Source organism: Callithrix jacchus, chromosome 18, assembly GCF_049354715.1.
Source record: "Callithrix jacchus isolate 240 chromosome 18, calJac240_pri, whole genome shotgun sequence".
Lineage (NCBI taxonomy): Eukaryota > Metazoa > Chordata > Mammalia > Primates > Cebidae > Callithrix > Callithrix jacchus.
The window spans coordinates 32,474,496-32,493,072 of NC_133519.1; the positions used below are offsets into that span (position 1 = coordinate 32,474,496).

Consider the following 18,577-nt stretch of genomic DNA (forward strand, 5'->3'; position numbering starts at 1 on the left):
AATAGTTCATTCCTTTTTGATATTGAATAGTATTTCTTTGTATTCACCTGTTGATGATCATTTAGAGTATTTCTAGTTTTTGGCAGTTTTGATGCTTCTGTGAACATTTATCTATAAGTCTTTGTATGGACATACACTTTACTTAGTTAAATACCTAGTGGAATGGCTGAGTCATATGATAGGTATATGTCTAACTTTATAAGAAACTGCCAAATGTTTTTCTATAATCGTTCTTTTTATGTTTTCACCATGAATGTATGTGTTTGATTTGAAATTTTCTAGTGACTGATTATGTTGCATATCTCTTGATGGGCTTATCTGCCATCTCTTTATGTTGCTCATTGCAACCTCAGCCTCCTGAGTTCAAGCGATTCTCCTGCCTCAGCCTCCCAAGTAGCTGGGACTATAGGTGTGTGCCACCACGCCCAGTTAATTTTTGTGTTTCTAGTAGAGACAGAGTTTCACCATGTTGGCCTAGATAGTCTCGATCTTTTGACCTCATGATCCACCTGCCTTGGCCTCCCAAAGTGCTGGGATTACAGGCGTGAGCCACCACACCTGGCCTATATTATACATCTTTAATCATAATTGTCTAACTACAAGTGATACATTTTTAATTTATCTTAAGTCTGCTGTCAAGTATTTTGTACCATTTCATGCTTAGTGTTAGAATCATTTCTTCCCTCTCCCACATCTAAGCTATTACTAACATTTTTTATACTTACACATATATTATAAACCCTATAATAAGGCCAGATGCAGTGACTCATGCCTGTAATTCCAACATTCTGGGAGGCCCAGGTGGGCAGTTCACTTGAGGTCAGGAGTTTGAGACCAGCCTGGGCAACATGGTGAAACACTGTCTCTACCAAAAAACAAAAATCAGCTGGGGATGGTGGTGCACACCTTTAGTCCCTAGCTACTCAGGAGGATGGGGCAGGAAAATCACTTGAATCAGCTAGGCGGAGGTTGAAGTAAGCTGAGATTGCGCTATTGCACTCTAGTCAGGTTGCAGAGCGAAACTCTATCTCAAAAAAAACCCAAAAACAAACAAAAAAACCCTATAATACATTATCATTTTATGTAATCAATTTTATTTTAAAGATATTTATTTATTTATTTATTTTTGAGATGGAGTTTCGTGCTTGTTACCCAGGCTGGAGTGCAATGGCGCGATCTCGGCACACCGCAACCTCTGCCTCCTGGGTTCAGGCAATTCTCCTGCCTCAGCCTCCTGAGTAGCTGGGATTACAGGCACGTGCCACCATGCCCAGCTAATTTTTTGTATATTTTTTTTAGTAGAGACGGGGTTTCACCATGTTGACCAGGATGGTCTTGATCTCTCGACCTCGTGATCCACCCACCTTGGCCTCCCAAAGTGCTGGGATTACAGGCTTGAGCCACTGCACCCGGCCTAAAGATATTTAAATAATAAGAAAATAATCTTTTATATTTACATGTATGGTTACCATTTCTATTGATCTTATTCCTTTGTGTAGATTCATATTTCTGTCTGGTGTCATTTTGTTTTTGCCTGAGCAGTTTTGTTTAATTTTTCTTGTAGGACATATTTACCAGTGATTAACTTTTGTGTATCTAAAAAAGTCTTATTTTAAAAATATTTTTATCATTTTGAAATATTATCACTGGGTTTAGAATTCTAGGTTGAAAACATTTTTTTTAATACTATAAGGATGTTGCTCCTCTGTTGCCTTGTTTGCATTGTTTTTGATGAGAAGTCTGCTGTCATGCTCTTTTTGTCTATTCGTATTATGTCTTTCTCTGACTGCTTTTACAATTGTCTCTGTACCATTTATTTTGAGCAATTTATTATGATAGGCCTTGGTGTAATTTTTTTTTATGTTTCTGTTTTTGGAGTTTAATGAGCTTATTGAAACTCTGGGTTTATAATTTTCACTAGATTTGGAAATGTTTCTGGTACTATTTTTTCAGGAACTACAGTTAAACATATATTAGGCCACTTGAAGTTGTTTCACAGTTACTCTTTACATTTTTGCCATCTTTTTCTGTGTGTTTAATTGTGGATAGTTTCTGTGATTATGTCTTCAGTTTCACTAATCTTTTTTTCTCCTATCTCTAAACTACTGTTAATTTCATGTAGTTTACAGTCTCAAGCATTGTAGTTTTCAGTGATAGAAGTTTGAATATTTTTTATCTCCCATATCTCTACTTAACTTTTAGATCAGGAGTACAGTTATATGACTTAAAATGTTCCTTTTTTTTTTTTGAGACAGAGTTTCGCTCTTGTTACCCAGGCTGGAGTGCAATGGCGCGATCTTGACTCACTGCAACCTCCGTCTCCTGGGTTCAGGCAATTCTCCTGCCTCAGCCTCCTGCGTAGCTGGGATTACAGGCACGCACCACCATGCCCAGCTAATTTTTTGTATTTTTAGTAGAGACGGTGTTTCACCTTGTTGACCAGGATGGTGTCGATCTCTTGACCTCATGATCCACCCACTTCGGGCTCCCAAAGTGCTGGGATTACAGGCGTGAGCCACCGTGCCCGACCCTGGACTTCTTATATATGTCGTACTTCTTAGCTGCAGACTTTAGTTGTTAAAATTTTATAATGTGATCTTGTTTTCTGTATGTATAAAAACTATTTTTCCCTGTCTGCTTTATTTTTTCCTGACTTATCTATCTTTAATTGCCATTTGATTTCTAGTAAACTCTAAGCTCCAAGAGGGCAGGAATCATTGTTTTATTTTGATTATTGTGTCCTCAGCATCATATGGATTATTTTATATATATGTTTTGTTTTAAATAACATATATATATGGCATTTAGTAACAACAAATGTTTTCTAATTAACCAATTACTAACCAGTTAAATTTTTCAGAATAATATACATTTTTAGGGCCATCTCTATTACCTTGGTGAGTAGAAATGATTTTCTAAATTGTTGAATCAGTATACTAATTATTTACCTCTCATATATTTTACTTTTCTAGTTGCTCTTTATTTGCTTCTGAATCTTGCTGAGGATACTCGTACCGAACTGAAAATGAGGAACAAGAACATAGTTCATATGTTGGTGAAGGCTCTCGATCGGGACAATTTTGAGCTGCTCATTCTAGTTGTGTCATTCTTGAAGAAACTCAGCATTTTCATGGAGAATAAAAATGATATGGTAACTTACAAAGCTTTTTCTTGAAATAGTTCGTGTTTGCCATTTTCAAGTTAGAATATTTTGATAAAAATTAAACACTTTATTCCCCTACTGAGATAATTCTGAGTAAAGATTTTATAACAGCAATAATTCACTGATATAGCTTTATTAAGAAATGTATTCCATATTAGTTAATATTTCAGTTGATTGAAGCTTTCTGAATAAAAATCATTTCTAATATATAGAATGAATCTTGCCATATTAAACATAATATACAGAAAGTTTGTTTAAATTTAAAATTTTCCTTTAGAGTCTCCTGATCTTATTCTTTTACCCTAAGCTATTTTGCCTTCTGCATCTCTGACTTTAGTTTGTGGAATTAAAATTTAGCCAAATCTCTTCATTGTTACCTACACTTCCACTTTGTTACCTATAATTCTTCTTTGTTACCTACTGTTCTACTTGGTAGCCACAACCTATTGATTCTGCTTCTTCAAAAATCTCTTGAAACTATAATATTGCTTCTTTTCATTTCTAGTGCCTTTGTATATTTCATATCCTCTTTATTCATACCTTCTTTATTTCTTGCTTGAATTTATTATACTAGGCTCTCATTTGCCATCTTTTATTGTGTTGATACAATGATCTTTGGGAAATACAAATTGAGCATATATTATTTTCACCTTTGTAGAATATATGTAGTATAGAAATATATAAAGTAAAAATCTTATCTGCTTTTTACCATGTCATTAAAAAGTTTGTTATGTACAATAATATATTCGATAGCTCTTACGTTAATGCTACCTTGTTTTCAGATAATTGAGTTGTTTACAGTTTTATCTATTACAAGTAATACTTCACTGCACATATTTGCACATACGTGTTTCTATGTATTTCTGCTTATTTTCTTGGAGCAGGTTTCTATAAATGAAATTATTGGATCATTGACCTTAACTCCATTGAGGATAATTTTTAGAACTATATATCATTTTGTGGCTGTGTATTACTGACTAAAGTAGCTTCTCCTTTAGATAGTCTAAATGTATAGTATGTCCGCCTACTTTATTTTAAAATCAAAAGAACTAGGAAGTAGCTGATACTATAGTGAATGACATAGAGGCCTTTTGAAAACCCGAGACTTATCTATCAGATTTAATAAGTACCTTGAATTCTAGTTATTGAATATATGAAATTTTATTTTACCCGTATATATTTAGTATCTGTCATTTTCATCATCAGTATATAAATATTTATGTTCATGATGTGCCTGATATTAGTTTGAGATTTGATGTTCTTAGATCAATCAAACACGTTTTTTGTTTTCACTTTTATTTAAGAAGAATATGATAACATGGTAGTATATAAATAGTCCTGAGTGGTTAGAGTATGGCCAAATAATTGCTTCCCCTTGTTATAAGTTGAAGCATGTTCTTCCATTTATGTGATCAAATTAAGTTCACTTTTAGTAGGTTCTCAAAATCCAAATTGATTCATATCAGCATTTATCTATTATGTATGTATTAGAGCTAGATTTAGCTAATATAGTTATGTGCTTATTCTATCAAAAAGATCTTGACTATTATTAAAAGTTGTTTTCTGATAAGATCATAGAATTGGAATATCTGATATAAATTGTCTCATTAAACTTCATTTTTTATTGAGGATAAACTTGAGGTTCAGAAATGTTTGTTATTCTTCCACGATCATGAGAAGTATTTGATTACCCAGATTTTTACTAGTGATGATATGGATTTTATCTTTTATTGTGGAAGAAATATACTTTATTTAAGGGCATCTACAGAATCAAGATTTTTATGATTTGACTGGGCCTTAAATCCACGGCTAGATTTAGTGACTCTACCCTCCCAATTTCACAGATGAAGTAGGAAAGGATCAGAGACATTAATTTGCTTAAGGAAACAGATCTCTAGATACTCAACTTTCTACTCTTCTTCTTTGCCTCCTGGGAAAAATATTTTAGGTCTTTTTTTTTAAAAGACATTTTTAGTAAGATTTACAATAAGCATTTTTAAATGTTAGCTTCCAGAAACTCTGAGAAAGGTACAATTAATGACTGAAACAAACTTGCTGATAGATTGTTGGTTAACCCTCACCTAACATAGACTGTTAAAAAAAATACTGATTATAAGTCTGTATTATTGAAATAGACTTGAGGAGGGCCAGGCATGATGACTTAGGCCTGTAATACACTTTGGCACTTTGGGAGGCCAACATAGGTGAATTATATTAGGTCAGGAGTTCAAGACCAGCCTGGTCAACATGGCGAAACCCCGTCTCTACTAAAAACACAAAAATTAGCTGTGTGTGGTGGTGCGTGCCTGCCATCCCAGCTGTTTGGAAGGCTGAGGCAGGAGAATCACTTGAACCAGGAGGTGGAGGTTGCAGTGAACTGAGATTGTGCCACTGCATTCCAGCCTGGGCAACAGAGCAAGACTCTGTCTCAAAAAAAAAAAAAAAAGAAAGGAAAAGAAAGAAATAGACTTGAAGGCATTGCATCTTGAGGCAATTACTAAATTTAGCTCTGAGGATTGAGTTTTTATCAACCAAAAAGACATGATTAGAAGGCTGCGTTAAACATCTGACTGATTAATGGCACATATTTCACATTCTATTCTGCACATTAGAAATACAGATTAATAATAGGCTAGACGTGGTGGCTCACACCTGTAACCCCAGCATTTTGGGAGGCCAAGGCAGGTGGATTACTTGAAGTCAGCAGTTCAAGACCAGCCTGGCCAACATGGTGGAACCCCATCTCTTCTAAAAATACAAAAAGTAGCCAGGCGTGGTGGCACAAACCTATAATCCCAGCTACTTAGGAGGCTGAGGCAGGAGAATCACTTGAACCCAGAGGTGGAGGTTGCAGTGAGCTGAGATCACACCACTGCACTCTAGCCTAGGGGATAGGGAGAGAACCCATCTAAAAAAAAAATTAATAACAAACTCTCCAAGTTTTTTTTTTAATTAAGTTTTGCTGTAACAACCAGTGTTACAACCAGCAAACTGTAACACTGGTTACAGTTTGAAAAAGCAGTTTTTCAAACTGCTGCTTTTACAAAGGGAAAATACTACCTGATATAATTAGTGAAAATTGACACCTGTAGTAGTTTTATTTATAAAAGGAATGAGAAGATGGCTGAGCTATTTGTGAGGTAGTTTTATTTATTTAAATAAAGTTTATTTTACTCTTAATGTGAAAGAATACCAGCCTTACTTTTAGACAGTTTTTTAGAGGAACAACAGAGAGGTTATATGTTGCCTAGGTTGCTTAATTTTCTTATTGCTAACTTTTGAGAGTTCTTTCTACATTTGGAAACAAGTTGTTTATCAGTTATATGTTTTTCATGTATTTTCACTTTTCTGTGGCTTCTTTTCATTCTCCTATGACAAGCAGAAGTTTTTAATTTTCATGAAGTCCAGCATATAAAAAAAATTTAGTGGATTGTATTTGTGTGTTATTTTAAAAAAAATATTTGTCTAATCCAAGTTCAGAATGATTTCTTCCTATGTTTTCTTCAAGTTTTATAGAGGTTTTTGTCATTGCTGTTTTAGTCTATGATCCATCCCTTTTGAGTTAATTTTGTATACAGTGTAAGATATGGACCAAGATTTATGGTTTTTAATATGAATGTCCCATTGTTCCAGCACTATTTGTTGAAAAGACATCTTTATCCATTGTATTGCTTTATACCTTATTGAAATTGCCTTTGCACCTTTGTTGAAAGTTTGGCCATGTATGCTTGCTTCTATTTCTAGACTCTGTCTTCTGTTCCATTAATCTATGCGTCTGTGCTTTCATCGATGCCTCTTTCTCTTGATTACTATAGTCTTATAGTAAGTCTTGAAAATCAGGCAGTAAGAGGATCCCAATGTTATATTTTGTCAGAGTTATTCTGACTATTCTGTGTTTTTCCATGTATATTTTAAAATCATTGGGATTACGTTGAATCTATTGGGGGGAATCAAGAGATCATATTGGATTTTTCCAGTCCATGAAAATGGTATAGCTTTCTATTTATTTGGGTCTTTTTTGATGTCTTCCATCATTTATAGTTTAATATACGTATTTTGTATATATTTTGTTAAATTTATACCTAAGTATTTTACCGTGTTTCCTGGTTTTGGTTGATAGTCTATAGAGATATAATCAATTTTTGCATATTGACCTTATGTCCTGTGACTTTCTAAACTCACTTTTTAGTTGTACTGACTCACAGATTCTTGAAGATTTTCTAAGTAAACAGTCGTGTTGTCTTCAAATAAAAAGTTTTATTTCTTCCTTTTTAATCTGTATGATTTTTATTTCTCTTTCTTGCCTTATTGCACTGAGTATACCCTCTAGTCTGATGCTGAAGACAAATTTTGTGAGTGGATGTCCCTGCCTTGTTACTGATCTTACAAAAAAAGTAATGTCTTTCACTATTAAGCATGACATTAACAGTAGGGGTTTTGTAGATACTTGCTATCAGTTTAAGAAATTTCTTCTATTTCTAGCTTGCGGAGACTTTTTACCATAAGTGGATGTTAAATTTTGTGAAATGCCTTTCCTGTATCTGTTACTGAGGTAATCATATGGTTTTTTGTTTTATTTAGACTGTTGATATAATGAGTTACATTGATTGACTTTTGAATGTTTACCAGTCTTGTGTTTAGGACATAAACATTACTTGGTCATGACATATTGCTCTTTTATATATATTGCTAGGTTTTATTAGCTTATTATTTTTGAGAACTTTTGTGTTTACGAGGCATTATTCTATAGTTTTCTTTTCTCCTAATGTCTTGGTCTGGTTTTATTATTAGAATAACTGTGTCCTCATATAATGAGTTGGGGAAGCATCCCTTCTTTAATTTTTCTGGAAGGGTTTGTGCAGAAGTAGTATTATTTCTGCTTAAATGTTTAATAGAATTCACCAGTAAAAAGTCATCTAGGCCTGAGATTTTCTTTCTGTGAATTTTTTTAAACAGATATAGGTCTGTTTAGGTTATTTCTTCTTGAGTGGTAGCTCCGTAGTTTGTGTTTCAAGGACTTTATTTTCATTTACATGCTATCAGATGTATGGGCATAACATTTTTGGTACTGTTTCCTTTTTATCTCTATCCGAAGGGCTGAAGTGATTTTCTCTGTTTTATTTCTGATATTGGTCATTTTTTTTTTTTAGATTAGTGGTTATCAGTTGCTTTGGTATTTTCAAATAATCAGCTTTTATTTTGTGTTTGATTTTTGGAAGACTTTGGAGATAGAATTATACTCTATAATGAACAGCTCTAGGGTATGATTACATTGTGACTATGGAGTACAGATAGAAGTCTGAAAGAAAAATCAGGTGTTAGGTTGTCACTTTAGCAATTTTTAAAAATTTGTGTTTATTCCTTGGCGTGGAGTGAAATGAAAAAAATATATTAAGGGCTCAATTATTAATGTGATTTCTTTGAGGTCAGTGAAAGATGGCAACAGTTATGAAATGGGCAGTCTAAATAAATGTTTTAGATCTCCAATAAAAGAAAAAGTAGAGCAAGATTAATTATCAATCCTTTGATAAAAAAATTATAATTTTTAAAAAAAATTTCTTGCTTTTTTGCCATTGCTTTTTAACTAAAAGACATGAGATTTTTTTTTACAACCAAAGTTTTCTGATTGCTACCTTAAAAGATTTGAATGCAGGGCTTCTCTTACTAAATAAGTTCTGTCCTCTGTGAGTAAAAAATAAGTTCTCTTAAAGCAATTTTATAATCTTCTAGAGCAGAGGTCTGCAAACTTTTTCTTCAAAGGGCCAGATAGTCAATATTATAGGTTTTGCTGGTCATATGATCTCGCTTGCACCAGTTGTAGCATGAAAGCAGCCATTGACAGTAAACAAATGATTATGGCTCTGTTCCAGTAAATATTTATCAAAACGGAAATTGAAATTTCATATAATTTTTGTTTGTCATGAAATATAATTCTTCATTTAATTTTCTTTTTCAACCATTTAAAACTGTAAAAGCCAAAAGCCATTCTTAGCTTATAGGTTGAATGAAAACAGATAGCAGGCCAGATAGGTGCACTAACCATAGTGTGCTGATCCCTGTCCTAAAGTTTCAACTATTACTTTTAGTCTAACTTCTTTCCTGAGTTTTATACAATTTTTAAATATTCACTGGATGCCACCTCAAATTAAATGACAAAAATTAAAATAATTTTTTTCCTTCGTTGTCCTAAGCCTCTTTTTTCATTTGTCAGTCAGTTAACAGAAACTACCTTAGTGACTGTACAGAAAGGACTCAGAATACTGTTTTTAAATAGGCCTTTTACAAGTTGGTGCTTGGTTAGTGTTTAGGACTTTGGATTGTAGGAGTATTCCTAGTGTAGGAGCAAATCTGATCACATCACTCCCTGGACTTAAAATCATTTAGGACACTTTACTGCCTATGTAATAATATTAAACTTCTCAGTACAGCATTAAAAGCCTCTACGATTTGTATAGGTCTGTCTTATAGCCTTCTGCCCATCTCCAACATATACTTTATACTATGCTTATACCAAAGCACTTGCAATTCACTAACAAGCTCTTCTATTCCTAAATGCTAGTCCACTGGCTTTTTCCTCAACTTGTATTACCATTGCCTTTCCGAACCAGAGAACAAATTCTTACTCATTTTTTTTTTTTACTTTGTTCCTAATTCGAAGTCTTCTGTTCTTCCAGGTAGGTTAGTAGTTCTCTCCATGCTGTTTTCAGAGCATTTTGTTCATTATGTTTTTATCATGTTATAGTATTTTCATTATTCATTCTATTTGTCTTTTCTCTCTCTTTTTTTTTTTTTTTTTTTTTTTGATTGATACAGTCTTGCTCTGTCACCAGATTGAAGTGCAGTGACACAGTCTCAGCTCACTGCAACCTCTAACTCCCAGGTTCAAGTGATTCTCCTTCCTCAGCCTCCCAAGTAGGGACTATAGGCATGCGCCACCACACCCCACTAATTTTTGTATTTATAGTAGAGTTGGGGTTTCACCAAGTTGGCCAAGATGGTCTTGATCTCTTGACCTTGGGATCCCCACCTCAGCCTTCCGAAGTGCTGGGATTATAGGTGTAAGTCACTTTGCCCTGCCTACACTCTTTTTTGACTGAGAAATCCTGGAAAGCCAAGATGAGATCTTCTTTGAATAGGTCCTGGTACTTACTAGGTGGCATTCAATAATGCAAAGTGTTTCTGAGGATCAAACGTAATTTGTCTTCCAGTTGATGCAATTAAATGAGGGAAGGAGAGGATGGTGTGGCATATATATTTTCCCCTCAAAAGTTTGATTTCAGGAAAGTTTACAGATAGAAATGGAGTATAAGATTAACATATAATTATAAAATGATATATATTAGGGTAAAAACAAAGAAAAAATAATTATATTATTTTTGTCCTATTTTGCAACAGAACATCACTGTATTTGTATTTTTATTTTACTTAGGTGGAAATGGATATTGTTGAAAAACTGGTGAAAATGATACCTTGTGAGCATGAAGATCTGCTGAATATCACCCTCAGACTTTTACTGAATCTATCCTTTGACACAGGACTGAGGAATAAGATGGTACAAGTTGGACTGCTTCCCAAGCTCACAGCACTCCTAGGTATGCTTTTTAAAAATTAATGACAGTATTGCTTGGAATTTCCAGCATCACTAGAAAATTGAGCTCTGTGTTGAAAAGCCTCCTGAACAAAAAAAAAAATTGTCTCTATTCTTTGATTGGAACTAATAATAAAAACAAGCAGAGTAAGTGAAAAATGATCTGTACCAGGATTTCCATGGTGCTATAGAATGAAATAAAATAGCAGCTTTTAACCCTTTGACTTCATTTATCCATACTGAGCCAAAATGAAAATAATGATGCAAGGAAAGATAAGGAAGTAGGGAAGCAAGAAGGAAAAAAATATTTTCTCTCCAGCATTTTTCTTTAAAATAAAAAGCAGGTATCATTTAAGTTCTTATATTCTGTCATACTTTTAAAATGAGCGAATTTGTGGAAACTTGTTACTAAGTTAAAAAGGGTATTTTTTTTTTTTTAATAACGACAGAGTCTCACTATATTGCCCAGGCTGGTCTTCAATTCGTGGGCTCCAGCGATCCTCGCACCCCAGCCTCTTAAAAGGATATTTTGTATAGCATGACTTATAAACTACTATCTTAGAGAATTCAGTTTACAAGTTATTTTGTTTTAGCTGCCAGCAAGATACCTGTCTGTGACAAGGATGAGTTCAAGAGTTAACATTGTACAGTCAACATAATGCTAACCTTCTTTGTAGGGTATTAAATCCCTTTACAGTCTATCCAATATCTGTCTTTTTGGCCTCCTGCCAGTCCCAACATATACTTTATGCTGTGACCATACTGAAACCTTTGCAGTTTCCTAAATAAGCTCTTTTATGCCTAAGTGGCTGTCTAACCTGTTTTACATGCTTTTTTTCTCTACCTGCAGTGCCATTGCCTTTCTTACCCAGAAAGCAAATTGTTATTTAACTCTTTCTTCCTTTGTTTCACAATGGCAGTTTCATTCTTTTTTTACAGCTTTCTCTGTATATTCAAATACTACACAACCATGTTATTATACTTTTTAGAAGTTACTCTATTGAGGACCACTTTCAAAAATTGGTTTTGGAGAACCAAAGCAATGTAGACATTTGAGGAATAAATGTCTACATTAAAAGGAAAGTTGATTGGTCTTGATTTTAATTCATGTGACCTTTCACTTATTATAAATCTGACATATTATGTGTCACATTTTAGGTCAGCTTCTCAGTGTATGAAGATAAACAAATCACAGTCATTGGCCTGAAGGAATTCATAGTCTATTTGGTTTGTTCAGTTTCTAGTCTTGTGCTTTTATGAAATAATTGCCTTGTAACATATGATAAAATGTATGACTTGAAAGAGATTTTTTAAGAAATTACTCATGTGATACCCCCTTCATTATTTGTTAACAAAGAGTAAATTGTGGGATATAAAACATATTCAATATATAAATTAATATTTTATCTCTTTTGGAGCTCAGTTTCTTGAGTCAGACTGTTTTAGTAGAATTGTGACTGTTTACGTGTAATCATGTGACCTTCGGCAAGTTATGCAAACTCTTTGTGACTCAGTTTCCTTATCTCTTAAATGAGGATAATAATTCAACTTAGAGTTTTTGAAGATCAAATGAGGACTTGCCTGCCAAGTACCTGACACATAGTATTTTCTTAGTAAATGCTGGCTTTTGTTATGTTTCTACCAACATCATCATCATTTGTTATGAAGTAGACATTCTATACATGTTGCTGACTTATGTTACTCTGAGTATGAATACTTTTCTCGTAATTGTTACATTTTTGTTGACAAACTAGATAATTTTTTAAAAAAATTTGCTCTGTTGAATATGTAGTTCAGTTTAGTAAATTGAATTAAATTGCCACTCTACCATGGCAAAACACACTATAGAGAGATGTTTTCAACCTATAGATATCTGAGATTCAAAAGAGATGATATTCCCATATTGATACTTTATCATTAAGATTTCATTTGAAATTGATATTGAAAAATTTGTCATTTTCACAGTGTGATATTTATAAAAGAATTAAGAATTTAGGCTGTAGAAAGTATTTCAGATAAAGCAATCAACATGATCTAAGGCATAGATAGAGCTAGGCCAATAGAAGGAATAAGAAGTTGCCTTTCAACTTGAGCATAGAATATGACTAAGAATAAGCAAAAGGTAACATTTAGAAAAATGGATTTAGGCCCTTAAGTGGTATTACGAAGTTTAAAGCATTGCTGAGAAGTTTATACTTAAAACTTGTGGTAGGAATCATTGCAGACTTTTGATGTAGGTAGGTTATAATCAAAAATCTGCTCAAGGGAAATTAATCTGACACATTCTATTTGATGGACTCACATTAGAGTCTGAAGATGAGATCAGTAGCCTGTTGTAGGCAAGACAAGAAGTAAAGAAAACCTCATTTAGAGAAGATGTAGTATGTCCAGTATGAGACAAAAGGAAAGGGCAGAAGAGACATATCATAGCTGAAATGAATATGTTATAGTTACTGTTTGGATGTGGGTAATGTTAGAAAAGTATGTCATAGAATCTATGACTATTAGAATGTTAGTGCCAGGAACAGAAATAGAGAAGTGTGAAGGAACAGGAATATGGAGAATTGCATGCTTTTCTTAAAGGCTTCCACTTTGAAGTGACAAATTATTATTGCTTACATTCTGTTGAAAAAGCAAATCATGTGGCCATGCCTAACTTCAAGGGAGTGGACAAATGCCTGGAATGAGTAGAACTGGAACATTGGTGAGCAAGAAAATGATCCTGCAAGTTATTTTGGGGTTTTCAGGATTACCAGAATCTCTTAAATAGTGCGTCCTGACATATCATGCAAACCCCACAGTACGTAGTCTGTCTTGCAACTGTGGTAGCCCAGAGCACATTAATTAAAGCTGGGATTGTGGAGCCAGACTATATGCCTTTGAATATTGGCTTCATCAGATACCAGTTATGTGATATTATACAATTACCTAAACTATATGTCAGTTTTCTCATCTCCAGTATGTAGATAATAATAGTATACATTAATAGGGAAGAGTTAAATGAGATAATGCAGTATTACAAAATTATAAATATGTGAAATTGTCATCAAAATAAAAATACATAGAATCCCAAAATATTAGATATTTAGAAAGGATTTTTTTTTATAAGTTCTCCAGGCTTATATTATTAAGGGTGTTTAATCATTTCATACATAGGTATCTTAGGTAGTTCAAGTTTCTATAAGGGAATAGACTGGGTGACTTAGAAACAACAAAAATTTATTTCTTACAGTTCCGGAAGCTGTAAAGTTCAAGATCAAGGTACCAACATATTCAGGATCTGGGGAGGGCTTGCTTCCTGGTTTATAGACAGCTGTCTTCTCACCATATCTTCACATGCCAAAAGGGGAAATGGAGCTCTTTGAGGTGTCTTTTCTAAAGGCACTGATATGGTTTGGCTGTGTCCCCACCCAAATCTAACCTTGAATTGCAATAATCTCCTCATTTCAAGGGTGGGGCCAGGTGGTGATAATTGAATCATAAGGGTGTTTTCCCCATACTGTTCTCATGGTAGTGAATAAGTCTCAGCAGATCTGATGGTTTTATAAATGGGAGTTCCCCTTACACAAGCTCTTCTTGTCTGCCACCATGGAAGATGTGACTTTGCTACTCATTTACCTTCAGTCATGATTGTGAGGCCTCCCCAGCCGTTTTCTCTTTATAAATTACCCAGTCTTGGGTATGTCATTATTAGCAGTATGCCAACAGACCATTACAGACACCAATCCCCAAACATGGTGGCTCTGCTGTCATGATGTAATCATCTCTCAAAGGCTCCAGCCCCAAGTATTATCACACTAAAGATTATGTTTCAGCATAAGAATTTTAGGGGGGGCATAGACATTCAGTTTATAGGAGAAGGCCTTTTAAAAATTAATTACATCTTTGTTTTCTAAAGTATTTTCTTAAATTTACTTTAATATCTTGAATGTAATTTTAAATTTTAGTGAGTAGTGTAGTGTAATGATTAAAAACATGGGATTTGGAGCCAGAGACCCTGGGTATAGCTATTATTGTTTCTATTATCATTTATTCAACTTTGCAAGTCTGAAGATAATTTATTATACAGGGCCATAAATATTATTACTGTGCCCAAGGATTTCCGATTGCTAAATGGCCCCAGAATGCCATGTATTTTTCATTTTTATATACAAGTTTTCTGTTTTTCCCCTGGCCTTGGCTGTCACTTCACATTTCTTCTGTACCAGCAGCATTTCTATAGCAGCAATTTTTCTCTTCTATAATAATCTATTTCTGTTCCCTTGTGGTCTTGGAAACTGACAACTAAAGTTATTTGAATTGTATATATATTTTTAAATGAATTCCAAATGAGTTCCCCAAGGGTTCTCTTTGTAGTAATATTCTTGAGTTTTATTGCATGGACATTGTAACATTTCTTTTGACTCTGAAGAAACTGATTTTGCTTGATTATATCTCTCTGCTATGTTCATAGAAATTTCATTTAGTGTATAATTGATTTTCATATTTTGTGTATAATAGATTTTCTGATGTTACTAGAATGGTCATTTTTTACATTTGTTAACGTATATGTTACATGTGTAGACAATTAAATCATTAACTCCTAACACAATAAGCTAAACTTGTCAATTGAGTAATTCAGTGATAACATTTAACATATGTGATCTTTGGCTACTATGCCTATACAAAGATGTAGTAAGGAAGCTGTGTTATAAAGGACATGGATTTTAAAGCAACTGGAAAAATTTATTTAGAACACTGACTTTCACACATTTTTTTACCTGAATCCATAATATGATATATTTTTCCTAAGGTGAAAAAAGTACATTTTTTAAATATGTTTTACAGTGTAGCCCAACCCTCACATATGTATGTGATGTGTGTATGTTTGTATACATGTATATTCACATGTGTATACAAACATACACACATCACATACACATACACATTATATATTATATTTGACATACATTATTTTGTTTAATATATGTAATTAAATAAAAATGTTCACAAAATAGCATTTACCTTTTCTATTTGCAATGGACATTTCATATTTTATTGTATTTCCTTTTTATGCTAGTTATTAGTTACTCATTGATTTTATGTTCCTGGTTGGTTTGATGAAAAATAATGAACTAGAGGAAGTGGTTAATCTTGTTTTCCTTCAAACATTCAGAAATATCACTGTTTCTGCTGGATTTTTAAAAAATTTTATTTTTCGTTTATTTTTTAATGAGTTAAATAGTAGGCTATCTAAATTATTTTAGATTAGTTTTTGGCAAATAACTGGAGTGATTATGTGGAATTAAAATTTAGAGAAATTTAACTGCAGAAACCTTTTGTAAATCAAATATTTAAAGTACTTGGGGTGTGTTTTCTTTACTGTGGAGAAAAGAATATAAAAGTATGCAGTAGACTTGAATGATCAGTTTGCCTTTTTCTTCAGAAACAAACTCAATGTTTAATATATGTTCAAGTTGACAGTAGACTGAATTTTAAAAATACCTGTTACATATATCAAAATTACTTATTTTTAAAGAGGTTAGAAGCACCTCTGTGGAGCTAATGCGTATGGTAGAACTTAGCTTAAGAGATTTTTATGCTGTTTCACTAGAAATGCTATCAGCTTTTAAGTAGATTTTTTAAATTATAATTTGAGGACCCCCACAACAGAAAGATCTTTTTTATATGTAATGATAGATTATTTTAACTACAGTACAGTGAGTTGTGAATCTTTCAGACTCTAATAAATTTATGCAATATGAACAGTTAATCTGCTTCTCAGTTTCCTCAAACATTGAACTAGTACATTGCGACCCCTGCTGTTGTAAGATTGGTGTTAATGGCTGAATAACTTTACTCAAAGTTTACTTGGAGAATAAACTGAAAAAATATGTATAATTAAAGTTTTGTGATTTGAATAATTAAAGGCAAAGAAGAAATTGTATTATAGCTCTGCCCTTTTTCCATGTAAGGCTCTAAGGGGAACTAATTCAAACAGAACCAAAAATTATTTTAATATTGTTTTGTCACATAAAGCATTTCATTTAAGAATTCTGAATTTAGCTTTGTCTTTTAACATGAAGGACACAAAAAGGGATTTGTAAGGAATATTATAAATAATTATTTTAAATTTTCTATCTTCACTTATGCTGAAATTGATTTGAGTAGTTTTGATCTTTTCCTAAGAGTGGAGAAAATCTAAATTTTTAATTGGTTCCACGGGAAGCCTTATATCTGAATATTTCTTTGTTTTCCTTCTTCTAAATATTACTAAATTTATTCATTTATTTTTCTTAATATGTTATTTTCCAGAGATTTCATAAGGACACTAAATTTATTTCTGCTTAGTTCTCTATCAGTTATAAATCATTTCAGTTATATCATTCCTGTACCTTGACAGATAGTTTCTTATGTCTGGTAAGTAAGTTAATACTAACATCTGGGAGATCTATCATAGCCATTGGTTTCAGCAAATGTGATTATCTGCAAATTGAATTGGACCTACAAAACTTGGCTTTACTTAACTAATTGTTAGATACAGTCTTTTGGGGATTTTTGTAGTGTTAACTTTTTAAAAGTGTTTAAAGATTTTTTTTTGGCTTATCCAAGAATCAGATTTTCAAAAAAGCGTTTCCCTTGTCTAAAGTTATTAAGCCACTTAACCCTGATATGTCTCAAGAGTGCTTCCTTGTATCAGACTATACTGGGTTGGAAGATGGCAAGGAAATTCCTTGTCATAGTGTATTCTTCAGTACCCTGGAGAATGTACTGATAGTGTTTCAAAAGTAACTTGAAAAGTTAAATTTTCCTAGCTTTTTGTCTGATGCATCATGCACATATTTTGTTACACCTCTCATTTGCTTTGGCTTGGAGATTTCATAAGCTGAGGCTTGTTCAATGTGCTTACGGATGATTTGAGCACAAGAGGGAGTATAAATACCCAATTGAAATGTGTTCTTTGGAAGGGCCTTTGTTCTTGGATTAAAGTTAAACAGCACACAGTAGCAGATGGCAATGTTTTACAGAGTGCATACATAATAACAATAATAAAAGTGGCATTTCACTGGTGAACTCTTTTAGACAATTTTAATTTTTGAGTTTATTTACATTTTTTTCTGTTGTGAGTGATATTATTGTATATTTTAAATTGAGTAATGTTCCTAATTTTTATGTCAGCTTTTAAAATATTAACTAAATTTTTTTATTATTATACTTTAAGTTCTGGGATACATGTGCAGAACTTGCAGATCTGTTATATAGGTATACACATGCCATGGTGGTTTGCTGTGCCCATCAACCTGTCCTCTACATTAGGTATTTCTTCTAATACTATCCCTCCCCTTGTCCTCTACCTTACAACAGCCCTTGGTATGTGATGTTACCCTCCCTGTGTCCATGTGTTCTCATTGTTCAACTCCCACTTATGAGTGAGAACATGTGGTGTTCGGTTTTCTGTTCCTGTGTTAGTTTGCTGAAAATTATGGTTTCCAGCTTCATCCACGTCCCTGCAAAGGACATGTACTCATCCTTTTTTATGGCTGCATAGTATTCCATTATGTATATGTGCCATATTTTCTTTATCCAGTCTATCATTTGTGGGCATTTGGGTTAGTTCTATGTCTTTGCTATTGTGAATAGTGCTGCAATAGACATACATGTGCATGTATCTTTATAGTAGAATGATTTATAATCTTTTGGATATATACCCAGTAATGTGATTGCTGGGTCAAATGGTATTTCTATTTCTAGATCCTTGAGGAATTGACACACTGTCTTCCACAATGGTTAAACTAATTTACAGTCCCACCAACAGTGTAAAAGCGTTCCTATTTCTCCACATCCTC

The 18,577-nt window shown here is 33.3% G+C and overlaps 1 protein-coding gene across 2 annotated transcripts in view; it reads left to right on the forward strand.

Annotated features, from left to right (window-relative positions):
- KIFAP3 (kinesin associated protein 3) overlaps nt 1-18,577 on the forward strand; it is a 142,711-nt gene that overhangs the window by 43,005 nt on the left and 81,129 nt on the right. For both annotated transcript variants that reach the window (XM_078356300.1, XM_002807710.7), the window contains exons 9-10: nt 2,973-3,151; nt 10,593-10,755. In XM_078356300.1, coding sequence (XP_078212426.1) covers nt 2,973-3,151; nt 10,593-10,755 — 342 coding nt within the window. The remainder of the gene's footprint in view (nt 1-2,972; nt 3,152-10,592; nt 10,756-18,577) is intronic.